At 27.1% G+C, this 21,624-nt stretch overlaps 1 protein-coding gene across 2 annotated transcripts; it reads right to left on the bottom strand.

Annotated features, from left to right (window-relative positions):
* Positions 1 to 1,945: 1,945 nt before the first annotated feature.
* LOC129966934 (uncharacterized) lies at positions 1,946 to 21,172 on the bottom strand. 2 transcript variants are annotated; one of them, XM_056081549.1, is made up of 4 exons: positions 20,795 to 21,172; positions 19,447 to 19,540; positions 14,670 to 14,840; positions 1,946 to 4,083 (listed from the first exon to the last, which is right to left on the bottom strand). In XM_056081549.1, exons 1-4 carry the CDS (start codon positions 20,795 to 20,797, stop codon positions 3,209 to 3,211), a joined length of 1,143 nt encoding a protein of 380 aa, XP_055937524.1. In that variant the 5' UTR covers positions 20,798 to 21,172; the 3' UTR covers positions 1,946 to 3,208. The 2 variants fall into 2 exon arrangements, with proteins under 2 accessions (XP_055937524.1, XP_055937523.1); XM_056081548.1 differs by having other exon boundaries at positions 20,995 to 21,172.
* Between the last annotated feature and the right edge of the window lie 452 nt (positions 21,173 to 21,624).

Below are 21,624 nucleotides of genomic sequence, written 5' to 3'. Positions count from 1 at the left end.
TCTTAGCATGCAATATAATGAAATAGCTCAGACACATAGTAATAGGTCTGAATGTCAATGTAAGGTACTAAATTGTCAAATTATACTTTAAAAAATGATTCCATTATCAATTTTTTCACTAAAAGATTAAAATAAATTGATTTACTAATTTCCAAATCATATTTTTAGAAGAATGATATTAAGGAACTGATGCCATGAAAAGTCTATTAATTTTCTTCCCAATTAAAATTTTCATGGCAATAAGCATATTAAATGAAAAATTTTAAGCAAAAATTTATCAAAAATCCTTATATTATTATTTGTTAAAAATACCCTTGAGCACAACAAAGAAGAAAGATAATATTATTATTAATTACATTTAAATAACAGAGTATTTGTTGCATTGTTTTATAAACAAACAGAAAAATTGAAATTATTTTAAACAATTTATTGACGATTAAAAAAAGGGCATTTAAAAAAAACTGTGATAGAATAAAGATGATTCACTTAATAAATTGCCAAATTATTAAGATGTAAAATTATAACCTAATTTATGCTGCAGTGAAATATTATATAGATATTCATGAACTCTGATAAAAAAAATTCATATAGGATAATCAAAATTCAGATTCAATTCTTAAATTATATTCATGAAGCAACTATGTAACAAAATATATTTGACACACAAATAAATAAAAGGATTGTCTATATCTTTTCTCATCTATTTAACAAGTAGTTTATTGTGGTCATATTACTTAGCCCAAAAGTAATCCCTTAGTTTCTCAATTTATTAACCTCTTTCACCTTAGATTTTCAGCATTTAGGCAATCAAAAGGGATACACATACATATGTCCCTACCAGTTATCTTTTTTTTTTCAATTTATTAACACCTCCTCATCTTAGAATTTCAACATTTAAGCAATGAAGAGGATACAAACTTGTAGATGCCCCCAAAATTAATCTTTTAGTTTCACAATTTATTAATACTTCATCTAGAATGTCAACATTTAAACCATCAAAAGGGATTATTCCATTTACAGATCCAAAAAGTAGTCTAAAAAAGATGATAAATCTTATTGTTGAAAAAAATTGTATAAATTAATAACTTGGAATCAGATTCCAAGTTTGGAAAGCTAATATCTCATTTTCTATTTATACAATTAAATTATATCATGCAGGTAGAAACAGATAAATGGTTCCCTTATTTTGCTTCTGGATAATTTTAGAACATCAAAATTTTCAGCAAACAGATTTGACTTTAATCACATAAAAATCTCACATTAAAAGGAAATCTTATCAAATAAACCTAACAATACTAAATTGAGTGTACAAAGGAATGCTTGCAATAATGCATATTAGAAAATTATTTTTAATTATCATTATTTTTCCATATATTTGGTTATCAGAAGTAAAGTATGCAACATACAAATTTTATATACGAGACAATCCAATACAATAAATATTAAATTTAATTATGTTTCCCAAACATTTTTAAATGATATTCGGAACTAGGGCTAATCTATTTTGGAATATAGTTTATTAAAAGTATTATTGTCTTTAACGCTGAAGTTTCAGTAGCAAATACAGAAATTAAAAAATTAATCTTCAATAGATATAAGTATTTTTAAAACATCAGTTGGTTTTTTTGAATTAAAAAAAAAATTAGATATACCTTTTGATTTGTTCTTTGCTTTATTATCTGTTATTTCAATTTATTTAACTTACTATTCTATGAAAATGCCAAATAGTTTCATAAAAAAAATCACTAATTAAAATCAATACTTTTTAATGATAACAATTAGCTTGGATAAGTAATACAATATATTTAACAATGCAACAAACACCTTTTTCTTTTAAAAGAAAAAAATCATGATTTTCAATAATTTATCAATTTAATTATACAAGCATAGTCTTAGGAACTTGCATATTTAGAATTAATGAACAGAAAAAAAACCCATTCCACTTTCAGATAAACAAAAACAAGTTATTTTAATACATTAAATTATAATTTTAAAGTAATAAAAATAATCTGCCACATCACACAGATATACTATTTCTAATGTGATATGATTTATAAACACAGCCCTGCTACTATAAAAAAAATCAGAAAAAAAAAAGCGATTTTTTTTAACATTCTACAACATCAAAAGAATGAAGAAAACTCAATGTTAAACAAACAGCTCTTGCTTACAGAGATACAGGACTGTCTCACAATTTAACATATTCTGTAACTTGGATGGAATCTTCCCAACCTGAGTAATTACCTACAATATTCAAATAGGCATGGGAAGACTCCTACATGAGACATAACAAGGCTACTGGGTAACTGTTTTGACAAGACCCTTTGGTGGGAGCATTACTTTCTTACTGAACAAAATTTAATAAAGGGAAAACTACAACTAAAAACTATCTACAATGCATGATGGTAATAATACTTATTTTTTTTATGTACAGTTATTTACATAGTGGACTTGGAAGAGAACTACAATCCAAACCCAACAGGCTCTCAAACATTGCTTGTTGTTTAACAAGAGATTACTAAGCAATTATCTCCAATTCATACTTTATTCAAGTTAAAAGGACAGCACTCCATATAGATATTAACCCTATGGCAGTGTTAAAATTGATAAATCTTCAGCCTAATATAACAAAGCTGTCCCTGACCTCACTCTCAATATAAAGTTTCATTTTATTCAAAATCCAAAGTGCCATATAGCAGCATAGGAACACTTTGGCCAACAACAAATTTAGTTTACTTTGAAACATGCTAAATTCACAATATATATATAAAACTCTAGTAAATAATAGATGTACACTGAGAGGAACATACATACATCCAAAGGTAATTTAAATAACAAGTACTAAATAGCTTAACTTCGAACAAGGTTGCATCCACAAACCTTTATAACTAAGTAGCAGCGCATATATTTAAGTATATCTCCAAAGTTGCTTAACAATATAGTTTATATACTGTAGATCAGGGACAGCATACAGAGTTTGGTTTCCATTACAAACTCAACTGGCAGTGACTGCTATTTCATATCGCATTTAAACCACCATCACTTGCGATATATGTGACTAACTTGAGATACTACTGACTGGCGATAGACTAGTTATCCTCATCGCTCAATTCAATAATTGCACGACCTCGCGATGACACAGCATCGACTCTAGAGGTCAAAGACAATAAACAATGGAATTTTTAGCCTTAGCACAGAAGGCCATGCATCAAAAGTACCCTGGGTGTTCCATTATCCCATAATATTGTCCATTATAGATGACTCCTATTTCTCTAAGAACTTCTCCACGGATAGTGGCCTTGATTGTCCAGTTGTGAACATCTGTACTCTCACGTTCTCGTTCCAGCCTGTCCACATCAACTATTTTTGAGCTTAGCCTCTCCAAGATGATACCAAGGTCCTTGACACTTAAATGACGATTCTGCTCCAAAGACAACTGGTCGACCAACAACAAGTAACGTTCGGAGAGCTGTTCCTCCTCGTTGGCCGTATTCTCAGTGTCTGATTCTGATTCGTCTTGAGCTGGGATTTTTGTTTCTTCGGCCACATCTGAAAAGCGGACATGACCTTTGCCTGTCCCTTTCTTGACAACTCCCCCAACAGTGGCAGTGGCAATTGCAGTTCCCTCGGGCACTTCCTGAATGGGCGAGGTAGCGACGGACTTGTTGACGTGGATTTGAGCACCTTTCTCGTGCAGAGCCGAGCAGTGAAAGTCACAGAGGGAATGATCATGTTCTGGACTGTTCTCCTTGCCCTCAGATTGTGGAAGCATTCTGGATGAGGGTCTCGGACCTAGCCCTTCAAGGGTGAGCTTGGTTCGAGGTATGCTAATGACTGTTCCATCAGTGGAAGTGGCAGTGTCAGCAGTTTGAACTTCTTGGGACATCACCTCAACTCGCCAAACAGCCTCCCTGTCTCCTGAACGGTCCCTACTGTCGGCCGATCGTCGAATGTCTCGCTGATCCCAGTGTAAAACAACAGTAACTCTCCCCTTGTTATCCATGATTTTCCAAGAAGGCTGTTTGTCAATCAACTCCATACTGTTGATGGCTTCGCAGACAATACGAGGAATGGCAGTAATGGCTACATGGATTAAAAAACAAGCTCAAACTGGAACTTTAAATATAATTGATAAGTAAAGACTTTAAAACATTTGCATAAATTATTCATGGATTTAAAATTTTAAAAAATAAATAAAACATGCATACTATTTCTGGAGGCAAAAGCTTTCATGCAACATGTTCTAAATATTTTTTATGTAAGTAATATTGCTTAAAAGAAAATCTTGAAAAACACTTAAAAGCAAATGAAAGGTAACTTGACGAGAATTACATAATTTTTAGAAATGCACACATTAATTTGTTTATTAATAAATGGCAGCATTAATTTGTTCATTAACAAATGGTAATATTAATTCAACAACGGTATTTTTAAATCTTCAGTTCATCATATTGTCACATCAGAAATAAGCAAATTTGAATATCAGGAAATAATCTAAAAGATTTCAAAGCTTATTTGCTTAATTACTTTTTTTAAAAATAATTTTGAATTTATATTTGTTTTTACTATTATTTTAAAACTTTCCTGATTATATAGTGTTAACTAAACAAGATTAATAATTCTTGCATTGGCATTAACTGGTTTTAACAGCAAAAACCAAGATTTAAAAAAATTATCACATCTTAGGTTAACTTCAATTAATCCAACATTTACCAATAATATTTGTTTATACAGTAAATAAATTAGCAAAACAATAATAAAATAAATGCATATTCAAAAATAAAATTGAAAAACCTGTAACCGAAAATTTTTAATTGTCTATATATACACACGGCAATCTTGCTGAACAAGAATAATCTTTTTTTCTTTTTTTTTACACATAGGATTAATGCATAAAGGAATAATGTGTTCATTTCCAAAAAAATTTCTCAAACAAATTTGTTATAATGTAATGTAATTTATTATTTATTTATAAACCTACTACCTTAATAGGGTAATGCTTCTCACTATGCAGTACAATAGTTTCCATGTGTCTTCAGCATCTCCCTTATTTCAATGGAAGGTTTTATGCTATACTGAAGCTATTATACCAATGAAAGCTCTTAATCAACTTCTTGCTATGACACAGAATACAGTTATTAGCTATGCTTGTATTTGTTCTTGCATGTTATTGAAATACTTCTTCCTCATATTACAATGTGAAACTATGATTCTTGCCATGTAACATGTTTCATGTTACTCACATTTTTTTTATATGCAGTTAATTGAAACTTTAAAGTTCTCTTTCTAATTACATTTTTTTTATTATGCTAAACACAAATTGAGAGTTGAGATATAATGTCACATCAGGAAGTCCCCTCATAATGTATTTTTTGAAACATTGCTTGTTAAGGGGTCATTTTTTAAAATATCTTGTTTTGCTCATTATGCAAATCATTAGTTATAAAAAATACTCATTAAGTTACATTTAAATGCATATTATATTATATAAAATTAAACAAAAAATAAAATGACTTTTAAAAAACAAGTATGCAAAAAAAAAAAAAAAAAAAAAAATTCAAACTGGTCTGGTTCTAGTGGCAAAGACATTATCCTACCATTTTAATCCCCAACATACTATAATATAGAGGTCCTGAAACTTAAAAAAATTTTGTCTAATAAATAAGGCTAAAAAAGATAAATATCAGCATAAAAGCATTTTCTGAATAAAAATCAATGCACCCTAAAACGAACAGTTAATCATGAAATACTGCATAACATCTTAAATATACAGTATCTTAGTGTCATACTTGAAATGACACTAATAAAACATAATATATGACAAATGGGTAATAATGTATATAAGTAAATGTTATTCTTGATGAGGATTAACGTGATGAAAGATCTTGTTGCATAAAAATCAATTTTGATAAATAAGATTTTATCTTCAAACTTTCAGTCTGATTGAAGTCATAAATGTGTCCTAAAATCTGTATAATTACAACTGAAAAATATTAAAAGGTTTGCCATTTTATATTCATTCAAAACTTGAGTAATAGTTATATCAAAAATAATACAATGTATCATTAATAGTACAAGTATTGTAGTTTTATCAAACTTACTATAATACACATTATCTATATGGAACTATTACAAATTAAAAATACTTTCACTTTGTTTAATATCAAAGGAAAGTTAATTCTCTGGCGACAAAAATGGCTCCGAGGATCTAACATACAAACTGATACTCATTTCTTTCCCCTTCTTCCAAGAAGGTCGGTAAACATTAAAGAGTAATCTTATCTCTTATTTTGGTTGTTTCTCTTTCTACAGTCATTATAAATTGATATCTCCAATAAGTGTTCAAGGGTAAGTGCTCAACTTACAATAAACTTTTTATTTGCTAATTACGAAGCATTCTTGCTGAATTGCCTGGATATTGGAAAGTTTGAACTAAAAAGAAACTAATAAAATATTGTGTAATAATATTGATTTATATTTAAGTGATGAAAATGGTGAATTATAGACTTGGAATTCTTTCCAAGTTGTTAACTCATTTATTCTGTTAGAAATTATATTAAGTAAAATCTTGGAAAATATATAAAAAAGATTAAAATGGGCTGATTTTTTTAGATCATTTGTAAAATTTTGAACAATTTTCAAAATTCAATCTTTTCCTTACCAGTTTTTGCAACAGTTTTTATTATGAAAACAATTACTTAAATATTCCTACTTAAAAAAAATTTAGAGATATCATTTGAAGATTGGCATATATTAATCTCCCATGTATCACTTAAATCAGAAAAAAAAAAAAAAAAAACCTTTAAAAAATTCCATTAAAAATTCCTATTGATTAAAAAATACATTTGAATGCAATATTCAATAAAATGACATTTTTCTTTCTGTAGCACTTATATTTTGTGTTTAATAATTGCAGACTTGAAAATGTCATTTGAAAGGGAAAGGAAAAAAATTTAAATTTGATTATTTTTAGCAGTATGCCAACATTTTTTCATAAAAAGTAAATGTCAGTGAACAAAAGAATATCTTGTCCAAGTAAATATTCTCTATCCTGTGTGGCGTCTAGTGCTTGATAATTTACACCAGAAATAACTTCATTTTTTATACACATACATATAACTAAATAATTTTCCAATTCCAGAATTTTCTTTTTTTCTAGATACTAAAGAATAAAACAGAATAATTTTTCTGGAAATAATTTTGTCTATGTTTAGTAAATTAAAAATTCTCTGAAATTTTAATAATATATTAAGAATTTATATTGAATTATCTAGATAGATAAATTCTTAAAAAATGAGAATTCTTAAATGATTATATGTTTATAATGTTTCTATAATTCTAAAATGGCACCTGCATGCTCACTAACCTGTTAACTATGTTATTCAATTTTAGTCAACTTATTTCCCATTGAAATGTTTCGTCATATTCAGTTAACAGATTAAAATTTAATTATATGTTTCTTGATAAACAGTGAATTATATATACACATAAAAATTAAAAATTCTAGAAAATTTATTAGACTGCAGTGCAATCTCTATCTTTCTAATGTTAATAAGAGTTTCGATATCAAAAAATGGTGACACACGAACTTCCCACAGATGAATACATAAGCTTTTCTATCGCCTTACTTATCACCTTAAGAGTAACTTCCTTCATTTTTACTCTCAGCTGTCTTGAATTTTGAAAGAAGTAATTTTAATGAATGTAGAGTTTGAGAAAATCTACGAAGAAATTTCTTTTAACCAAGTGATTTCTCTATGAAACATTAAAAGAAATTAGCAACAAACTTTATTCCCACTCTTGTAAAACAACTCCAAACATAGTTTCAAATATTTCAACAACAATAAAATGTTTCTTTTTATAATTTTACAAACTCTTCATAATTAATCAGGGATGATCAGCTGTGTTAACTAAGTATATGTAATCTTATTAAAAAACATCCAATTTCATGGAATAATTCACCTTTTTTTTTCTTTTTTAAAAATTCATCACAAGCAAATCTTGCATCATGAATTTTGTCATAACTATCAGAATTCAGCATTTTAATTATTTTCAATATTACTATCACTGATTGACTTTAAACAATCAGCTTCTTTAAAATGAATAAAATTCTTTTCCCTGGTTTCACTTTGAAGCCATTTGATAAAATTTTTTCCAATTTGGTCCAGTTACAATATAAAGTGTTTTTAATTGAAATTTTATGTCTTTACAAGGATTGAAAGATACTTTTTGTAAAATTTCATACTAAAAACATTTAAACATTTTGATGATAAAGAGAAATAGTTTTCAACTTGTAACGATTTCATTCTCCATTTTAAAAAGAATAAAATCAGTTTCAAATAGTTTTTCCATTTAGAAAAGTAATTTGAATGACTTTCTATTAGCATAGTTTAATAAGTCATAACTGCTGTGTACTTTATTCTCATTGCATTCCTTCATTTTTATATGAAAAAATCATAGCTTCTTTTCTAAATAGCAGTTATCTTATATATTGAGCAGCATTATACATATTTGGCTTTAACTACACAATTACAATAAATCAAACTCTATTCAGTTTTGGGAAAAAACACAGGCATGACATTTACATGAATAACTGGTGGTATGCATCTGACATTAGCTTGACTGACTAGTACTTTTGGTTGCTGACAGAATCGGTTGTTTATATATAATAAACAACGTCTGCATGGTCGACAGAGCCTTAGCCTATTACAGTTTGAATAGTTTGATAGCTTAAAATTTCTTGAAATAGCAGTTTGTTAGTGAATTGAATTAGAGTTCAGAACTAGTTTTTAAAATTACATTGTAATGGGAATTTTATAAAGTTAAGCCTAGTACAGTATAAAAGGAAATCAATTATTGTATTTCAAGATATAATTTTAGAAAACTTATTTTAAAATATTTATATTTTTCTGTATAGGTCTGTGTAATTCATAAATATACTCTCACCGTTTTAATCACAAAACAAATAATTTTAATCTATATATTTTAAACCTCATCTTTATTTGTGATCAAGAATCAAATGATTTCTAATTTTAGAGTCTGTAAAAATGCTGAAAATCTAAAAAATACTCCATTACATGAAAAATTAAAATTATACTATAGACGAGCAATAAGTAATTATTCACTATTATTATAATTCTTTTCCCTTTTAATAGCTATTCACTTAACATGGAATATCCATCTTTCATTAGCAAATTTTTTAAAATAACATTTAGATCCCTCCCTCAGTCTTTGATACTAGCTGGCTTCATTTTTTAAAAATCCTTTCATATTAAAGTATATTAATAAAAATTTCATCAAGCAATATTGATAAAACTTATACTTTAATATGTAAGAATAAATACAATTTTGAATAAGAAAAATAATTTATTTTCTAAAACAGCAGCATTTTCTAATGTTATCTGTCTTATGTTATGATTTCTGGCATTACTGCAATGAAAAAGCTTTCTTCTTTTCAAATTTTAACAGACTGCAAACATTAAATGATTAGAGGTAGGATAAAAATACTTCAGATGCTTCCTTAAACGAACAAACTATATAATGAACAAACATTAATGAACAACTATAAAATGAACAAACATTCCTTTAATCAAATTCCAAAATCATGGTAATATGGTATAGTTGAATTATAAAAGGATTTCTATAAATAATAAATATTTATTAGTAAGCAGAACGGACTCATTAGTAGATTGAATCTAATGGGGGTATTAAATGATCCACTGGGCATTCAATAACTGCACAACCAGATAAAGTATTAATTCAGAAATACTACGGTAAAAAAAAAAAAAAAAAAATCTTTTGAAATATGTTTTCCTTTTTAGCAAAGTACTATTACAACTAAATAGAACAAACTAGATCTCTCAAAATTCAGTCATTAATACAAAAAAAAAAAAAAATAATAATAATAATAATAATAATCATAATTGAGTGTTATATAAAATCCATTTATAAAAAGGTGAAACAGAATTTCTCCTTTTTACTTAATAACTTTATACCTTTCGTATTTCAATTCTTATAAATGTGAATATGGTATTTTTTCTCAGAATGGTTGACAAGGTAGGAGAGTTACCAAGTTCAATAGTAAAGAAAAGCAATTACCAAGAGAGATATGAATGCAAAATGCCACTAATTTAGTTTAAAAAACAATATACTTTAAAATTTTATCTCAAAAGTTGTATTCAAAAGTGTTCTTAAATATTTCGTAAAGTCCTCTGCATAAAACCTTTTATGAAATAGGTCATAAAATATTTCTTCACAAAATGAAAAATTTAAGATTCCCTGGATTTTACATATTGTTAATTCAAAACAATTGCACCCATTATTATTGGCTATAATTTTATGATAGATAGAAATGATAGAAACAAAATTAATACAAGCAAAAAGAAAAGCTTTGTCTGGGTGCATAATAATTGAAATATGCAACTTCTTTGACTACATAGACACATCTATGTTTCAGTCCATTCATTCTGAATATGAAACATTAACAGCTATTGAAGCACAAGTGATGACTGTGTGCATGCTTTGAATACAGTGAAATGGATTACCACAAACATATTGCTTATATGAAGAAAGAAGTCACATAGAGAAATTACAAGTGCTTTAACAAACCATCTCTATTTTTTTTTTTTAATTTATCTTCCTATTATTGTTTTTGCAAGGCAGTTACAACCAATTGCAGTCAGTGTATTTATTTTTAATAGCTTATATTAATATCTAATTTTTGAGCACAAAGAATTACACATTACATATTTAAAATAATGTCACATGTTAAATTCAGTTTCCTTGGTTAAAATAGTTTTAAAAGAAAAGGTTATAGATAATTTTTTTATGAATGAATAGTTAAATTTTAACATATCTTATTGAAACAAAACACAGACTTGGAACTAAAGAAACAACATCATAAATTTGAAATGTGCCAAATATAAACACTGAGAAGTAAAATAAGTTTGGTTAATTGAATAATAAAATAATTTTTTAACAATATTAGATATTATAGAATTAATTGGTAGAAAATAAATTACTTAAAAAGTTTCTATTAAAATAAAACTATGGTAAAAATGAAAAGACACCTTCTCATAATGAAACAATGGTCATGTAACAACTTTTACATTGTTTTTAAACCTTTTAATTTTTTGACCAAAAGTTTTAGCTTTCTTTTACGCTTCAATTTGTTTTCTCCCATTTTAAAAATTCTTTTATTACTTTCTTTCTTTTTGTGACGATGCCTTTTGGTGGTATTATCTTGAAGATTTTAAATTTTTGTAGAAGCTGCTATCAATAATATCACATGGTTTTTTTTTTTCTTTCCTAAAACATTCAAGAGCAGATTGTTCTTTGCTCATCATTTTGTATTTTACAGTCTGAATTGAAATTTTCATTCTTCCAGATCTTTTATGTATTAGGTCTGACATTACGTTGAATATACCTTCAACTTGAGGATAATGAGAACAAATAATTATAGCTATTATCATCTTACAGAGACCAGTACATCTTTTATAGTGAATAATTTAGACCACTTAATGTTCACGAGATTAAATTTACCTGAATCATAAACAGGAAATGGCAATTTAAAGACACAGGTGAATTTCTAATGCACAATCCTCTTCATCCTTAGTTTTTGTCAAAACATAAGCCTCTTAAGCCCATCGGTAGCCTCTTAAGTGCGACCTCTTTTCCTCTAGCAGCCTGATCAATAGAGGAGGTGCATTTCGGTAAAAGACCAGCCAGAAATAATTTATTTTGCAAACAATCAGCATACTTTTTATATTTTTTAAATAAAACAATTATGATCATTTAACATATAAATATTCTAGCACCAATAAATATCCTACTCAAACCTACACAATTCCCATAATTCATTACATGAATGCTTATTATTATTATTTAACTTTTACATTGCGACAATTCTTACTTCACAAAACAAGATTTTAAAAATCTACAAATATCTGTCTCTGTTCTTTACACAACTTATGAACAGAGAGGCTGTTAGAATGAAACATGCATATACATTTTTTTTTTAATAGAGATGTAGCAGCAGCATAAAAAAAAAATTTTAAAATGGGGATTTATCAGAGTATATCCCCAATAGTAATGCAACTTCTGGTTCATTCAATCTTTTTTACATTATCAGTCATTTTTAGATGGCAGCTTCTTCATTTGAGCCCCTATCTCCGGAATCACCATGTCTATGCTTTTAAAATAGAGCAATATTGCAAAAAAAAAAAAAAAAAAAAAAAAAAAAAAATTGATATGGTTATTGAAGAATGCACAGTACCGAGTCAGAGCCTCAATGAGGTATAACATGCTCATTACAGCGTCATAATGTGATAACCAAAGATAGGAAATAACATTTATTGGAGAAATATATTTCAGATGTAATATGGAACATATCTCAGACACTTTGTAATGTCAGTTGACCATTTTGTATTATTAAAAATATCCTTCATTAAATTATAACTATACCAATTGTCAAAAAGTAAACAAAATTTTTCACTGGCATTATGAATATGATAACATAAATTGCCATCAATATCCAACAGATCATAGGCTCTTTCTTTCCTATTTCTTGTTTCAATGCCACTCTTCACTCTCCATATAACTCTGCAAGAGTCCATTAAAATAGACACAAGAATTTCTCAAAAAATTTTATTATATTCAAAAAGTTTTGAAATTTCACTTAAAATATTTTCCGAACTAATTATTAGAGTACTAAGGGGGGGGGGAGACATTTCAGCATAATTCTATTTACAGAAGAAAGGAGGGATAAATTGCCAATACTGAAAGTATTCTCATATTATTACTAGCTTCATTTAATCCAATGCAAACTTCATAGTTGGTAAATTTTTCAAAGTGTCTTGCAAAAATGTTTTTGTTACACGAAATTTTGGGAAATGAAAATTTTTTATTTCATAACAAATGATTTGTAGCTTCTATGTATGCGCATATTATAAAATCTTGAGCTAGGGCCTTGTTAACATTATCAGAATGAGAGCCATTGAAAATGCTAATATATTTCTGCAATAAAACTCAAATTTAGCAACTCGGCATTTGAGATTCTGTGACTCAAGATGATCAGCTTGAAAATAAAATTGTTAGATAAAAAATAGTTTGTGTTCTTTGCAAAGACCTCTATATGCTCCATTTATATGGTCAGCATGGCATACAATCCTCTTTTATCATAATATACAGTCATTGTAAAAACTGTTCAACACTTTTCCCACTGACATCAATTTTTTTTTTTTTTATACTTCCTTCACTGGTGCATTAGTTTCACCCTACCCCTTCCAAGTTAAAAAAAAAAAAAAAAAAAAACCAGTCAGTCACATAAATTCCTTGGATTATTTTTATCAGTGCCCTAACGATTTCAAACTATTGGAAACAATAGTCTTAATATAAGGAAACAAAACTAAACAAAAATTAAATTGAAATGCCTAACAAAAACAACACATTGTTAAAAAATCATGAAAATAAAATGTCTATTTTCACAGAGAGTTATTAGTTTTTTCTCCTCTTGTACTCAAAATGCAATAAGTTGCATCCCTTCATTCCAGATATTTCTTGATTAGATGAAATGGCAGGCGAGAAAGAAAAGAATATAACCATAAGGCATTCCTCCTAACACTGAAATTTGATCCTAAATGCAACAAATCCTCCCTTCCCCATTCTTTTTCCTCTGCACCTTTGAATTCTGAAGGCTTTCGACAGGATTATATCATATTCTATAAATTCGAAATTCTCCCACTTTCGAATTGTAAATTTGTTTCAGAATTTTGAAATTAATATTTCAGACAATTTAATTCCACAAAAGTGATGATACACAGTAAATAGTGCATGTTTATGAAATTCTTTGTTAAGCCTTGACCTTAACTTCCATCCCATTATACATATTTTTTTTCTTCTCATCTTCACCTCATCCCTATTTTGGCAAAAAAAAACACCTCCAGGCATATGCATAAAATTATTCTATGATTTCTGGATGCAAGAACAAACAACAAAATCTGCAAACAGTGCTCAATTTTTGTTTGCACATTACTCACATCTTTTACATGAATACCCCTCCCCCTTACACCCCAATACATTCACAATTTGAAAATATTGGCATAAATTCCAAGAATAATAAATTACAATCCTCAAATAGGGGAAAAATCACATTTCTGCAGAAAAGTGTCATGTCTGTAATATTTAATGAACTATCCAAAAAAGCCTTAATTGTTTTCCCATTTGAAGCTATTTGTTTATCTTAAGGTTAAATATTTTCTATTTAGGTTAACTATTTAACTATTTTCATGCGAGAACAAATGCACGTAGAATTGCAATAAATCATTTATTGCATATGACAGCACACTATTCTCAAAAACATCTTATTTGAGGATTTTAATAAAAATAAATGCTTTCAAAAATGCTTAAAGCAGAGAGATACAAATTGAAAAAGACAAGGACCACATTACATGTTTAATACATAGAACATATATCCTATAATCTAAAATGTGTTCATATAGGAAATAATAATTAAAATATTAGATTGTACAGTCTCAGAGGAAAATAAAGCCAGCAAATAAACAGAATCAATAACAGGCATCATGCTATATTATATGAAAAAGAGAAAACAATGGCAATATACTATTAAGTTTTTAAGATGTTTACAAATATAATAGAATAAGCAGTCTCACCAGCTCTGAGTGCTTCTACTCCAGGTGGGAGCCATCTTTCTCCAGGACAGAGAATGAGAAATATAGTATCCCTGTCAATGGTTTGAAAATAAATGTCATCTTCAACCTCAGTACCATCACTTTCAAGAACAATTTTGACATCAGCACCAGGCAAGCCTAATCTGGAAGCTCCTAAAAAAATGAAACAGTTCAAATTCAATTTGAATTTTTTAAAATGTTAACTACCAATATACAGACAAATTTTAAAAGGAAAATTACAAAAATAAATTCGACTAATTTTTTTTCACCAAATGCTGTTTTTTGAAAAGAATCACAGAAATGTTTCTGAACCACAGCAATTATTTGAACAAATATACACACAAATTTTAGGTGAGAAAAGAATTGCTCATATTTTAAAAAAATTCTATTATATTTCGAATGAAAATGGAATGATTTTATTTTTAACAAACAGTTTGTTTTAAATGAATTACTTATGCATAATTTGACATTAACAGTTCCCTTAAAATTAATATAACATATTTAAATTTTAAACTGAGGTACATTTATACCTTGTTATTTTAATACTCTTGCACCTCTTATTTTTATTGTGCATAAGATGCATATAATGAAGTCTCATGTCAGAATTGCTTGCATCATCAAACTGCATAAACTCCAATAAAACTTTATTAACTATTAAAATAATGAGGTATATTTTATATCAGGCACTATCTTAATAACATTAAAGCATGAAGATAAAAATAATTAAAAAAGATCTAAAATAAATCAGTGTATAAGATAATTTACTAGCATACTTAATACCTTAGAAAGCTTTCCAAACAGATTCTATAAAAAATAAATGAAGAAATATAAAAAATATTGATTGTGATACTATGAATGTATGTATATAAGGGGAAGGGGACAGAACCCAAATGCTTTAACTTTTAACAACAAAAGAGAAACTAAATATTTGCACAAATTAGAGAAATATTCATTACAGTAAGAGAATAAAATAGACAATTCAATTGGATTAATTGAAAAAATATTATCGAATTCTAAGATGGCACATAACAATTGGTGGTGAAATTTGCCAAGCAAAGATCAGTAGATAGACTAAACACACATTTACTTTTATTTGTATATAGAATACAGCATACATTTACTACAAGATAAGAAAATGAACAGGGGGAAAAAAAAGCAAAGTATCTATTGCTTTCCTTTAATCTTTCACTAAGTTTTGGAAAATATCCTTACTAACATAAAAGGATTGTATAGACACAAGCAATCTATTTAGGACTAGGAACTTTTTTATGGAGCTCTACTAATTTTATTTTATTAATTTATTTGTTATTTATTTTTGGAGCTCTATTGATATTTTCATTCCTCCAACTTAAACATATTGATAAGATAATACAAATTATGTCATACATATGTGTGAGTGTGTGTGTATATAAGCATACATATATACTGTTCATTTCAGAATCCAGAGATTAGCAATTTAGATGATTGTACTTCATAGAAGGATGGTATACAGAAAGATTAGCAATTATTTTGCCTCCTAATTTCATGAATAACTAAGTTCACCCTATTGTTAAGTGTAAATGCCTCCTTTTGTCAAGTTGTCTTCCATACCTTCTTTGACAAAATAAAGGCCAACTAATACAAGTGCATTGGGTTTCCCCATATTAGAATGAAAAGTATATTCAAATTCAATAACAATAAAAAAAAAGTTGGACATACCAGTATTTTTTAGATTAAAAATATTAGAAAAGTTTATCAGAGATTTGGTATATCATTATTTAATGAATTTAACAAATAAAAATATTATGTAGTAAGAGATACCAAATGATGTAACCAATAACTTATTTATGTTTTAAAAATAGTGTTTTCTTCTAATATTTTGATATATATGTAGAGTAATTTTAATTTATTCTCACTCAAAAAATAAATATTTAATAATTACTTCAAATGAGACCTCATTTTAACTTTTCAGCTACTTATTATTCTTAGATCTTTATTTTTCCAAAATGATTCTAAGGTGTGTCAAAATCAAAAATAGTTTTTTTTTTTTTTTTTTTTTTTTTTTTTGCAAAATTTCATTTTAAAGTAATATAAGCTAATGAAATATTTCCACAGCCTGTATTACCAACTCTTCAGAATGCATATGCTATTTGCCGTGCCTATAATAAAGAAAGCTTGAAAATAGTTCAAAATTGATCTCCTCCAATCCTAACAAGAAGAGGAGGGGAAATGCTACAGAACTTAATGCTTTGCTTAAAGTTTTTTTCAACAAAAAAAAATTTAACATTTTCATTTTTCTAAAAACATGTATTCTGAATTGATGAAATTATCATATACCGAAAATATTTCTTAAAACAATATTTTTTTTAGATTAAATTAAAATAAACCATATAACTTTTCAAATCTTTCAGTGCTGCAGTTTTTCAAACATTCTGCATAATTTTGGTTACAAAAACATAAGGAGAAGAGATTTTGGGAAGCAAAATATATTGCAAAATCTTTCTAGATATTACAAATTTTTCAAAAGCACAGCTTTCAAAATTTGGAATGCCTAGAAATAATCAAGACTGTGACATGTATATTTCTATGTATCTTTTCTAATCCCAGCTTTTAAAGAAATGGCGAATGATTTTGGAAAATGTATTTTCTATTTCATTACTATTTGTAATCAGGGATAAAATATTAAATTCATTAATCTTCAAGCCTCCATCTCAAATAATAAATGAAACACTTTCTAAATAAACTTGCATAGTATATCTAAAATCTTAATAAGAACAATTGGAAGATTATTATAAAGAACATAAAATATTTATACTTTATATATTTAAAATGTATGATATTGAACTATTTAAAGCTAATTTAAACATTTAGTTTTAAATAATTACAACAGACTGATCATCCAAAAATGAATTAGTCATTAAAAAGATTAATCAATAAAAAAAATACATAAAAAAAATAAGGCAAGAAAAATAGAAAATCGCAAGATCTCTATAAAAATTTATGCTTATTTTTTAGTTTTTGTTCAATGTAAATATATTAATACTAAAAATAAAAAACTATTTCATACATAAACTTATTACATTCTTAAAAAATAGTAATTTTGATAAACCAAATTTAGAGCAGAATATGACAGTGCATAATGGAGAGAGATAATTGGATATTCAAAATTAATTCAAAACTATGATGTTGTAAAAACTTAATATGAATTCTACTAATTTAGAATATTAAAGGTATAAAAATTTCCAAATGCATATAACACATTCTATAACAATTTTCAACTTGTAAGAAATCTTCATCTATTCTTAAAATTAACATATCTAACATTCTAGTTATCTAACTTTTTAAAAAGTAGCTCTTCATTTTTTAGAGGATTGCAGACTGAGAAATAAACATATTTTTCATTAATAATGAAAGTTCAGATTAATCAGGAGCATTCTGATATTGAAACAGAGCATATTTCTAATTGTGTCTCAAGTATTAGAATAGAATTCTCATTAATAGATATTAAAGATGTGTTATTACAAAGAACCTTCAAGTGATGCAAAATTTCTTATTAAGTTATGTAGTTATACATTTAAATATTCCAAAATTCTTTACCACTCCTATTTCTGGTGCAAAAAGTTCCAACACTTTATTTAACGAGAATAAAGTATTTCATTAGTCTACTCTCAGTACTCAATGAGAACCTGCATTTGAACATATCAACTAAATGTTAATGCACGTAGGATATATTTTCTTTGAAATAAAATTTCAGAAAGATAATGAGTTTGCATTTAAAAAATCTCAAATTCCAAAATGCAGCAAATCTGAATCCCTAATATATAATTTTAACAAGATACCATTAAAGTGAAACAAATAATCAAAATTAGAAAACTAAACTGAATATCTTAAGTGTGAAATATCAAATTACAATGATATAAAATGAATCCATATGCAACTTATTATTAAAAATATGAATGACCCTTTGAATTCTTTCAAACATTCACTACTGTAAATACAGTATACTGATGTAAATATACTTACTATTATCATTCATGTTTTTTAGATGCTCAAGAATTCTATTATTTTTTTAGAAGATTTCTCATTCCTTTCCCTTCCAACTGATACAACAGGGATAAATAAACAATTATATATCATATTTCTTTCACATCTGCATTTTTTTAATAAAAAAATTTATATTCTATGTGAGCATTTAGGAACTAAATATAGGATTTGCATTCAAGTTTCAGAGGCAGTTTTTTAAAATCCCAAAGACTGAAAAATATACTGCTTGAAACAATTTTATTTTAGACATTTCTATTTCAAAAATATGACAAAATAGCTACAGACGAAAAGTGAGCAAAATGATAAAATCTAATTATCTTTATGTTCTTCTAAGCCAACTTTTAAACTACAACATGAAACATTATTTCTTTAAAAGCTTTATGAGAGTAGAATATATATCTCTACTACTTATAAGTACTTAGATGGTAAAATTTACTTTGTCAAGTTCTTATGTGGTCACAGCAACTTAATCATTTTACACAATCAAAATGTATTACCTATGTTATACAGAACTTTTGGCTACTTTATAAGATTCCATTATGTGAATATTAATTATATAGTGCCATAAAACTATTTGCTACCTGAGTAATTTTTTAAGATACCACATTATAAGATTATTATATGCAAAACATTAACAACAAAATATCACTTGTTCTCAAAAATACATATTAAAAACTATTGACAAAATTTATTATTTATAAAAGTAATAGCGTTAAAAAGAATTGCAAAAACACACCTCTTTCACGTAATTCTCGTAAATTAGATGCCATGACAGCTTTTCTAGTTTGTCTGTCACAGCTCCATACTTTATATGGACGCTGCCTGGATTCCTAGAAAATTAAAACAAAGAAATAAAAAGATAAAAAAATTATAGGAAATATTAAACAAAATTTGGTGTTAAACTATGCATAATTGATTAACAGAAATATTCCTTAGAGCAGCACTAAAATTAAAAAAAACAGATACAAGAACTTAGAATATATAATAGGTATTTGAGATTATTCAAATAAATAGTACATTTTATTAAAATAAAATATTGATGTTAGAACAGGCATACAAACTATACTAGCAGTAGTTTTAAAAATCTAAATTTAAAATTCAAAAATCAGAAAGGCAATTATTAGTAATAAAAGATTTCAAAGCATGGCATATCTTGATTATTTTTCTTTAAAAAAATTGCATACTCACAACTAAAACAAACAACTATCATATATCAAAAATTATAAAGTTATTAGAAAATTTATTCCAGGAAATTAAGAGAAAGAAAATTCAATGAAATGCAAAATGAATACAGAAAATAAATTTATAATAGTAAATGAAATAATTAGTTTTTTTTAACGCAAAATTCACAATATAACTAATGTAATTACAATGGAAACAGAATAGCAAATATGCAAAAAAATGCACTTGAATTATCAGGAAAATTTTATGAATTTAGTAATTATCACAGTAGAAAACTAGATAGCTTCGATTGGGAAAATACAAAATGCAACACTTTTATGCTGAATATTTTTTGCTTTTAAATGACATACATAAAAGCACATGTGAAACCTTGATAGATCATAAAACATGCATTTTAGAAATAAATTACAATACTTAACTTCATGCCATCTTGGAATGAAGTATATTATGAAATTATTTTAATATTTCTAAAGGCACAATAAGAAAGCTCTTTAATTGAAAAAAAATGTTAAGCATACTTATTTTACAATTTAAATAGTGAACTTATGTACTTAAAAGTCTGCTTTCTAATGAAATTAAATGCACTATATTATTTACAATGAAAACATATTTTTATAACACAAATATTTTCGAAAGACTTAAAGTATACGCTTAATACAGAAAACAAGAATAAATAGTTTACTATATAAATATTTTCCATACAATTGAGTATCCTTTGAATATATTTTGATAAATAAAAAAAATAAACAATTTGCATCTGAAACAACTCATGCACACAATTTATATTTCACTAAAAAAACAGCATGTTAAAATAATCGCGAATTGGAATAATGCATAATTTGGCATATTGATTGTAAATTTTAATATATTAAAGTACGATGAGTTTCTGTTGATCTACATACCATTGAGCAGAACCTCTATTCATTTTTCATTATCATTTGATAATATAGAAAATTTCTAGAGTGATGTGGAATAAAAAAGAGAAAATTCATCTTTGATAATTTTTTTTTAGATTTATTTGTACTAGGCCTACTGAATCTATAACTGTTTCAAACAGGGTCGGTGGTCATGCACATCCCGCTGAATTCTGTCAAGTACTTACTGCAGATGTCATTATTTCATAGCTTTTTTCTGAGAGTTTCGAAACTCTAAATACTCAATCCTGCTTCAAAACCTGCAGGGATTCTCATTCATCTGCCTTCTCCTTCCCAAATTCACCTGCCCATCACCCCCGCAGTAAGGTAACTAAAACGACCGGCCGACAGCGGAGAAACAGAGAAACCAACTTCCAGTTTTCCTTTGGAGTGCTGACACAACTGTAGAAAAAAAAATACTGCTGACTATGATCCACACAAGAGGTCCTTAGCAGTTAAAAAGTCAAAATAACATGTTTTATTATGGTTGTAAATTTTATAAAAATGTGAATTTCATCTTATTTACCACCTTAGTTTATCATACTATAAGTAATGAACTTCTAGAAAGAAAATGTTCCTTTTTTTTACCCCATCAAATGTTTTCGAGTCTTTCTTTGGAAGTTAATTTGTGCAAAAGCTGAATAATAGTTAAATCATTAACTATACGTTCCCTAACTTATAAGTAAAGGTTATTCATACACTTAATCTATAAGTTTTTTTAAAATTCTTCATGGTAAATTTAATTTCAGATAATCTTCAGTAACTCTAAAGCAGTTCTAGTATGATATTGGCTAAAGTCCATACACATACATGTGTAG

The sequence above is a fragment of the Argiope bruennichi genome, chromosome 4 (genome assembly GCF_947563725.1).
Source record: "Argiope bruennichi chromosome 4, qqArgBrue1.1, whole genome shotgun sequence".
Classification (NCBI taxonomy): Eukaryota; Metazoa; Arthropoda; class Arachnida; order Araneae; family Araneidae; genus Argiope; species Argiope bruennichi.
The sequence above is the reverse complement of the archived record's forward strand: the minus strand, read 5'-3'. Positions and strand labels throughout refer to the sequence as shown.

Bases quoted from the DNA above. Each gene is read 5' to 3' on its own strand.
- LOC129966934 (XM_056081548.1), bottom strand. The intron at 14,841-19,446 runs GTGTGTTTTTGC...TCATTTTTTTAG, and splicing joins ACGAGAATTACGTGAAAGAG to GAGCTTCCAGATTAGGCTTG. The intron at 4,084-14,669 runs GTGAGACTGCTT...TAATCCATGTAG, and splicing joins AGTAGAAGCACTCAGAGCTG to CCATTACTGCCATTCCTCGT.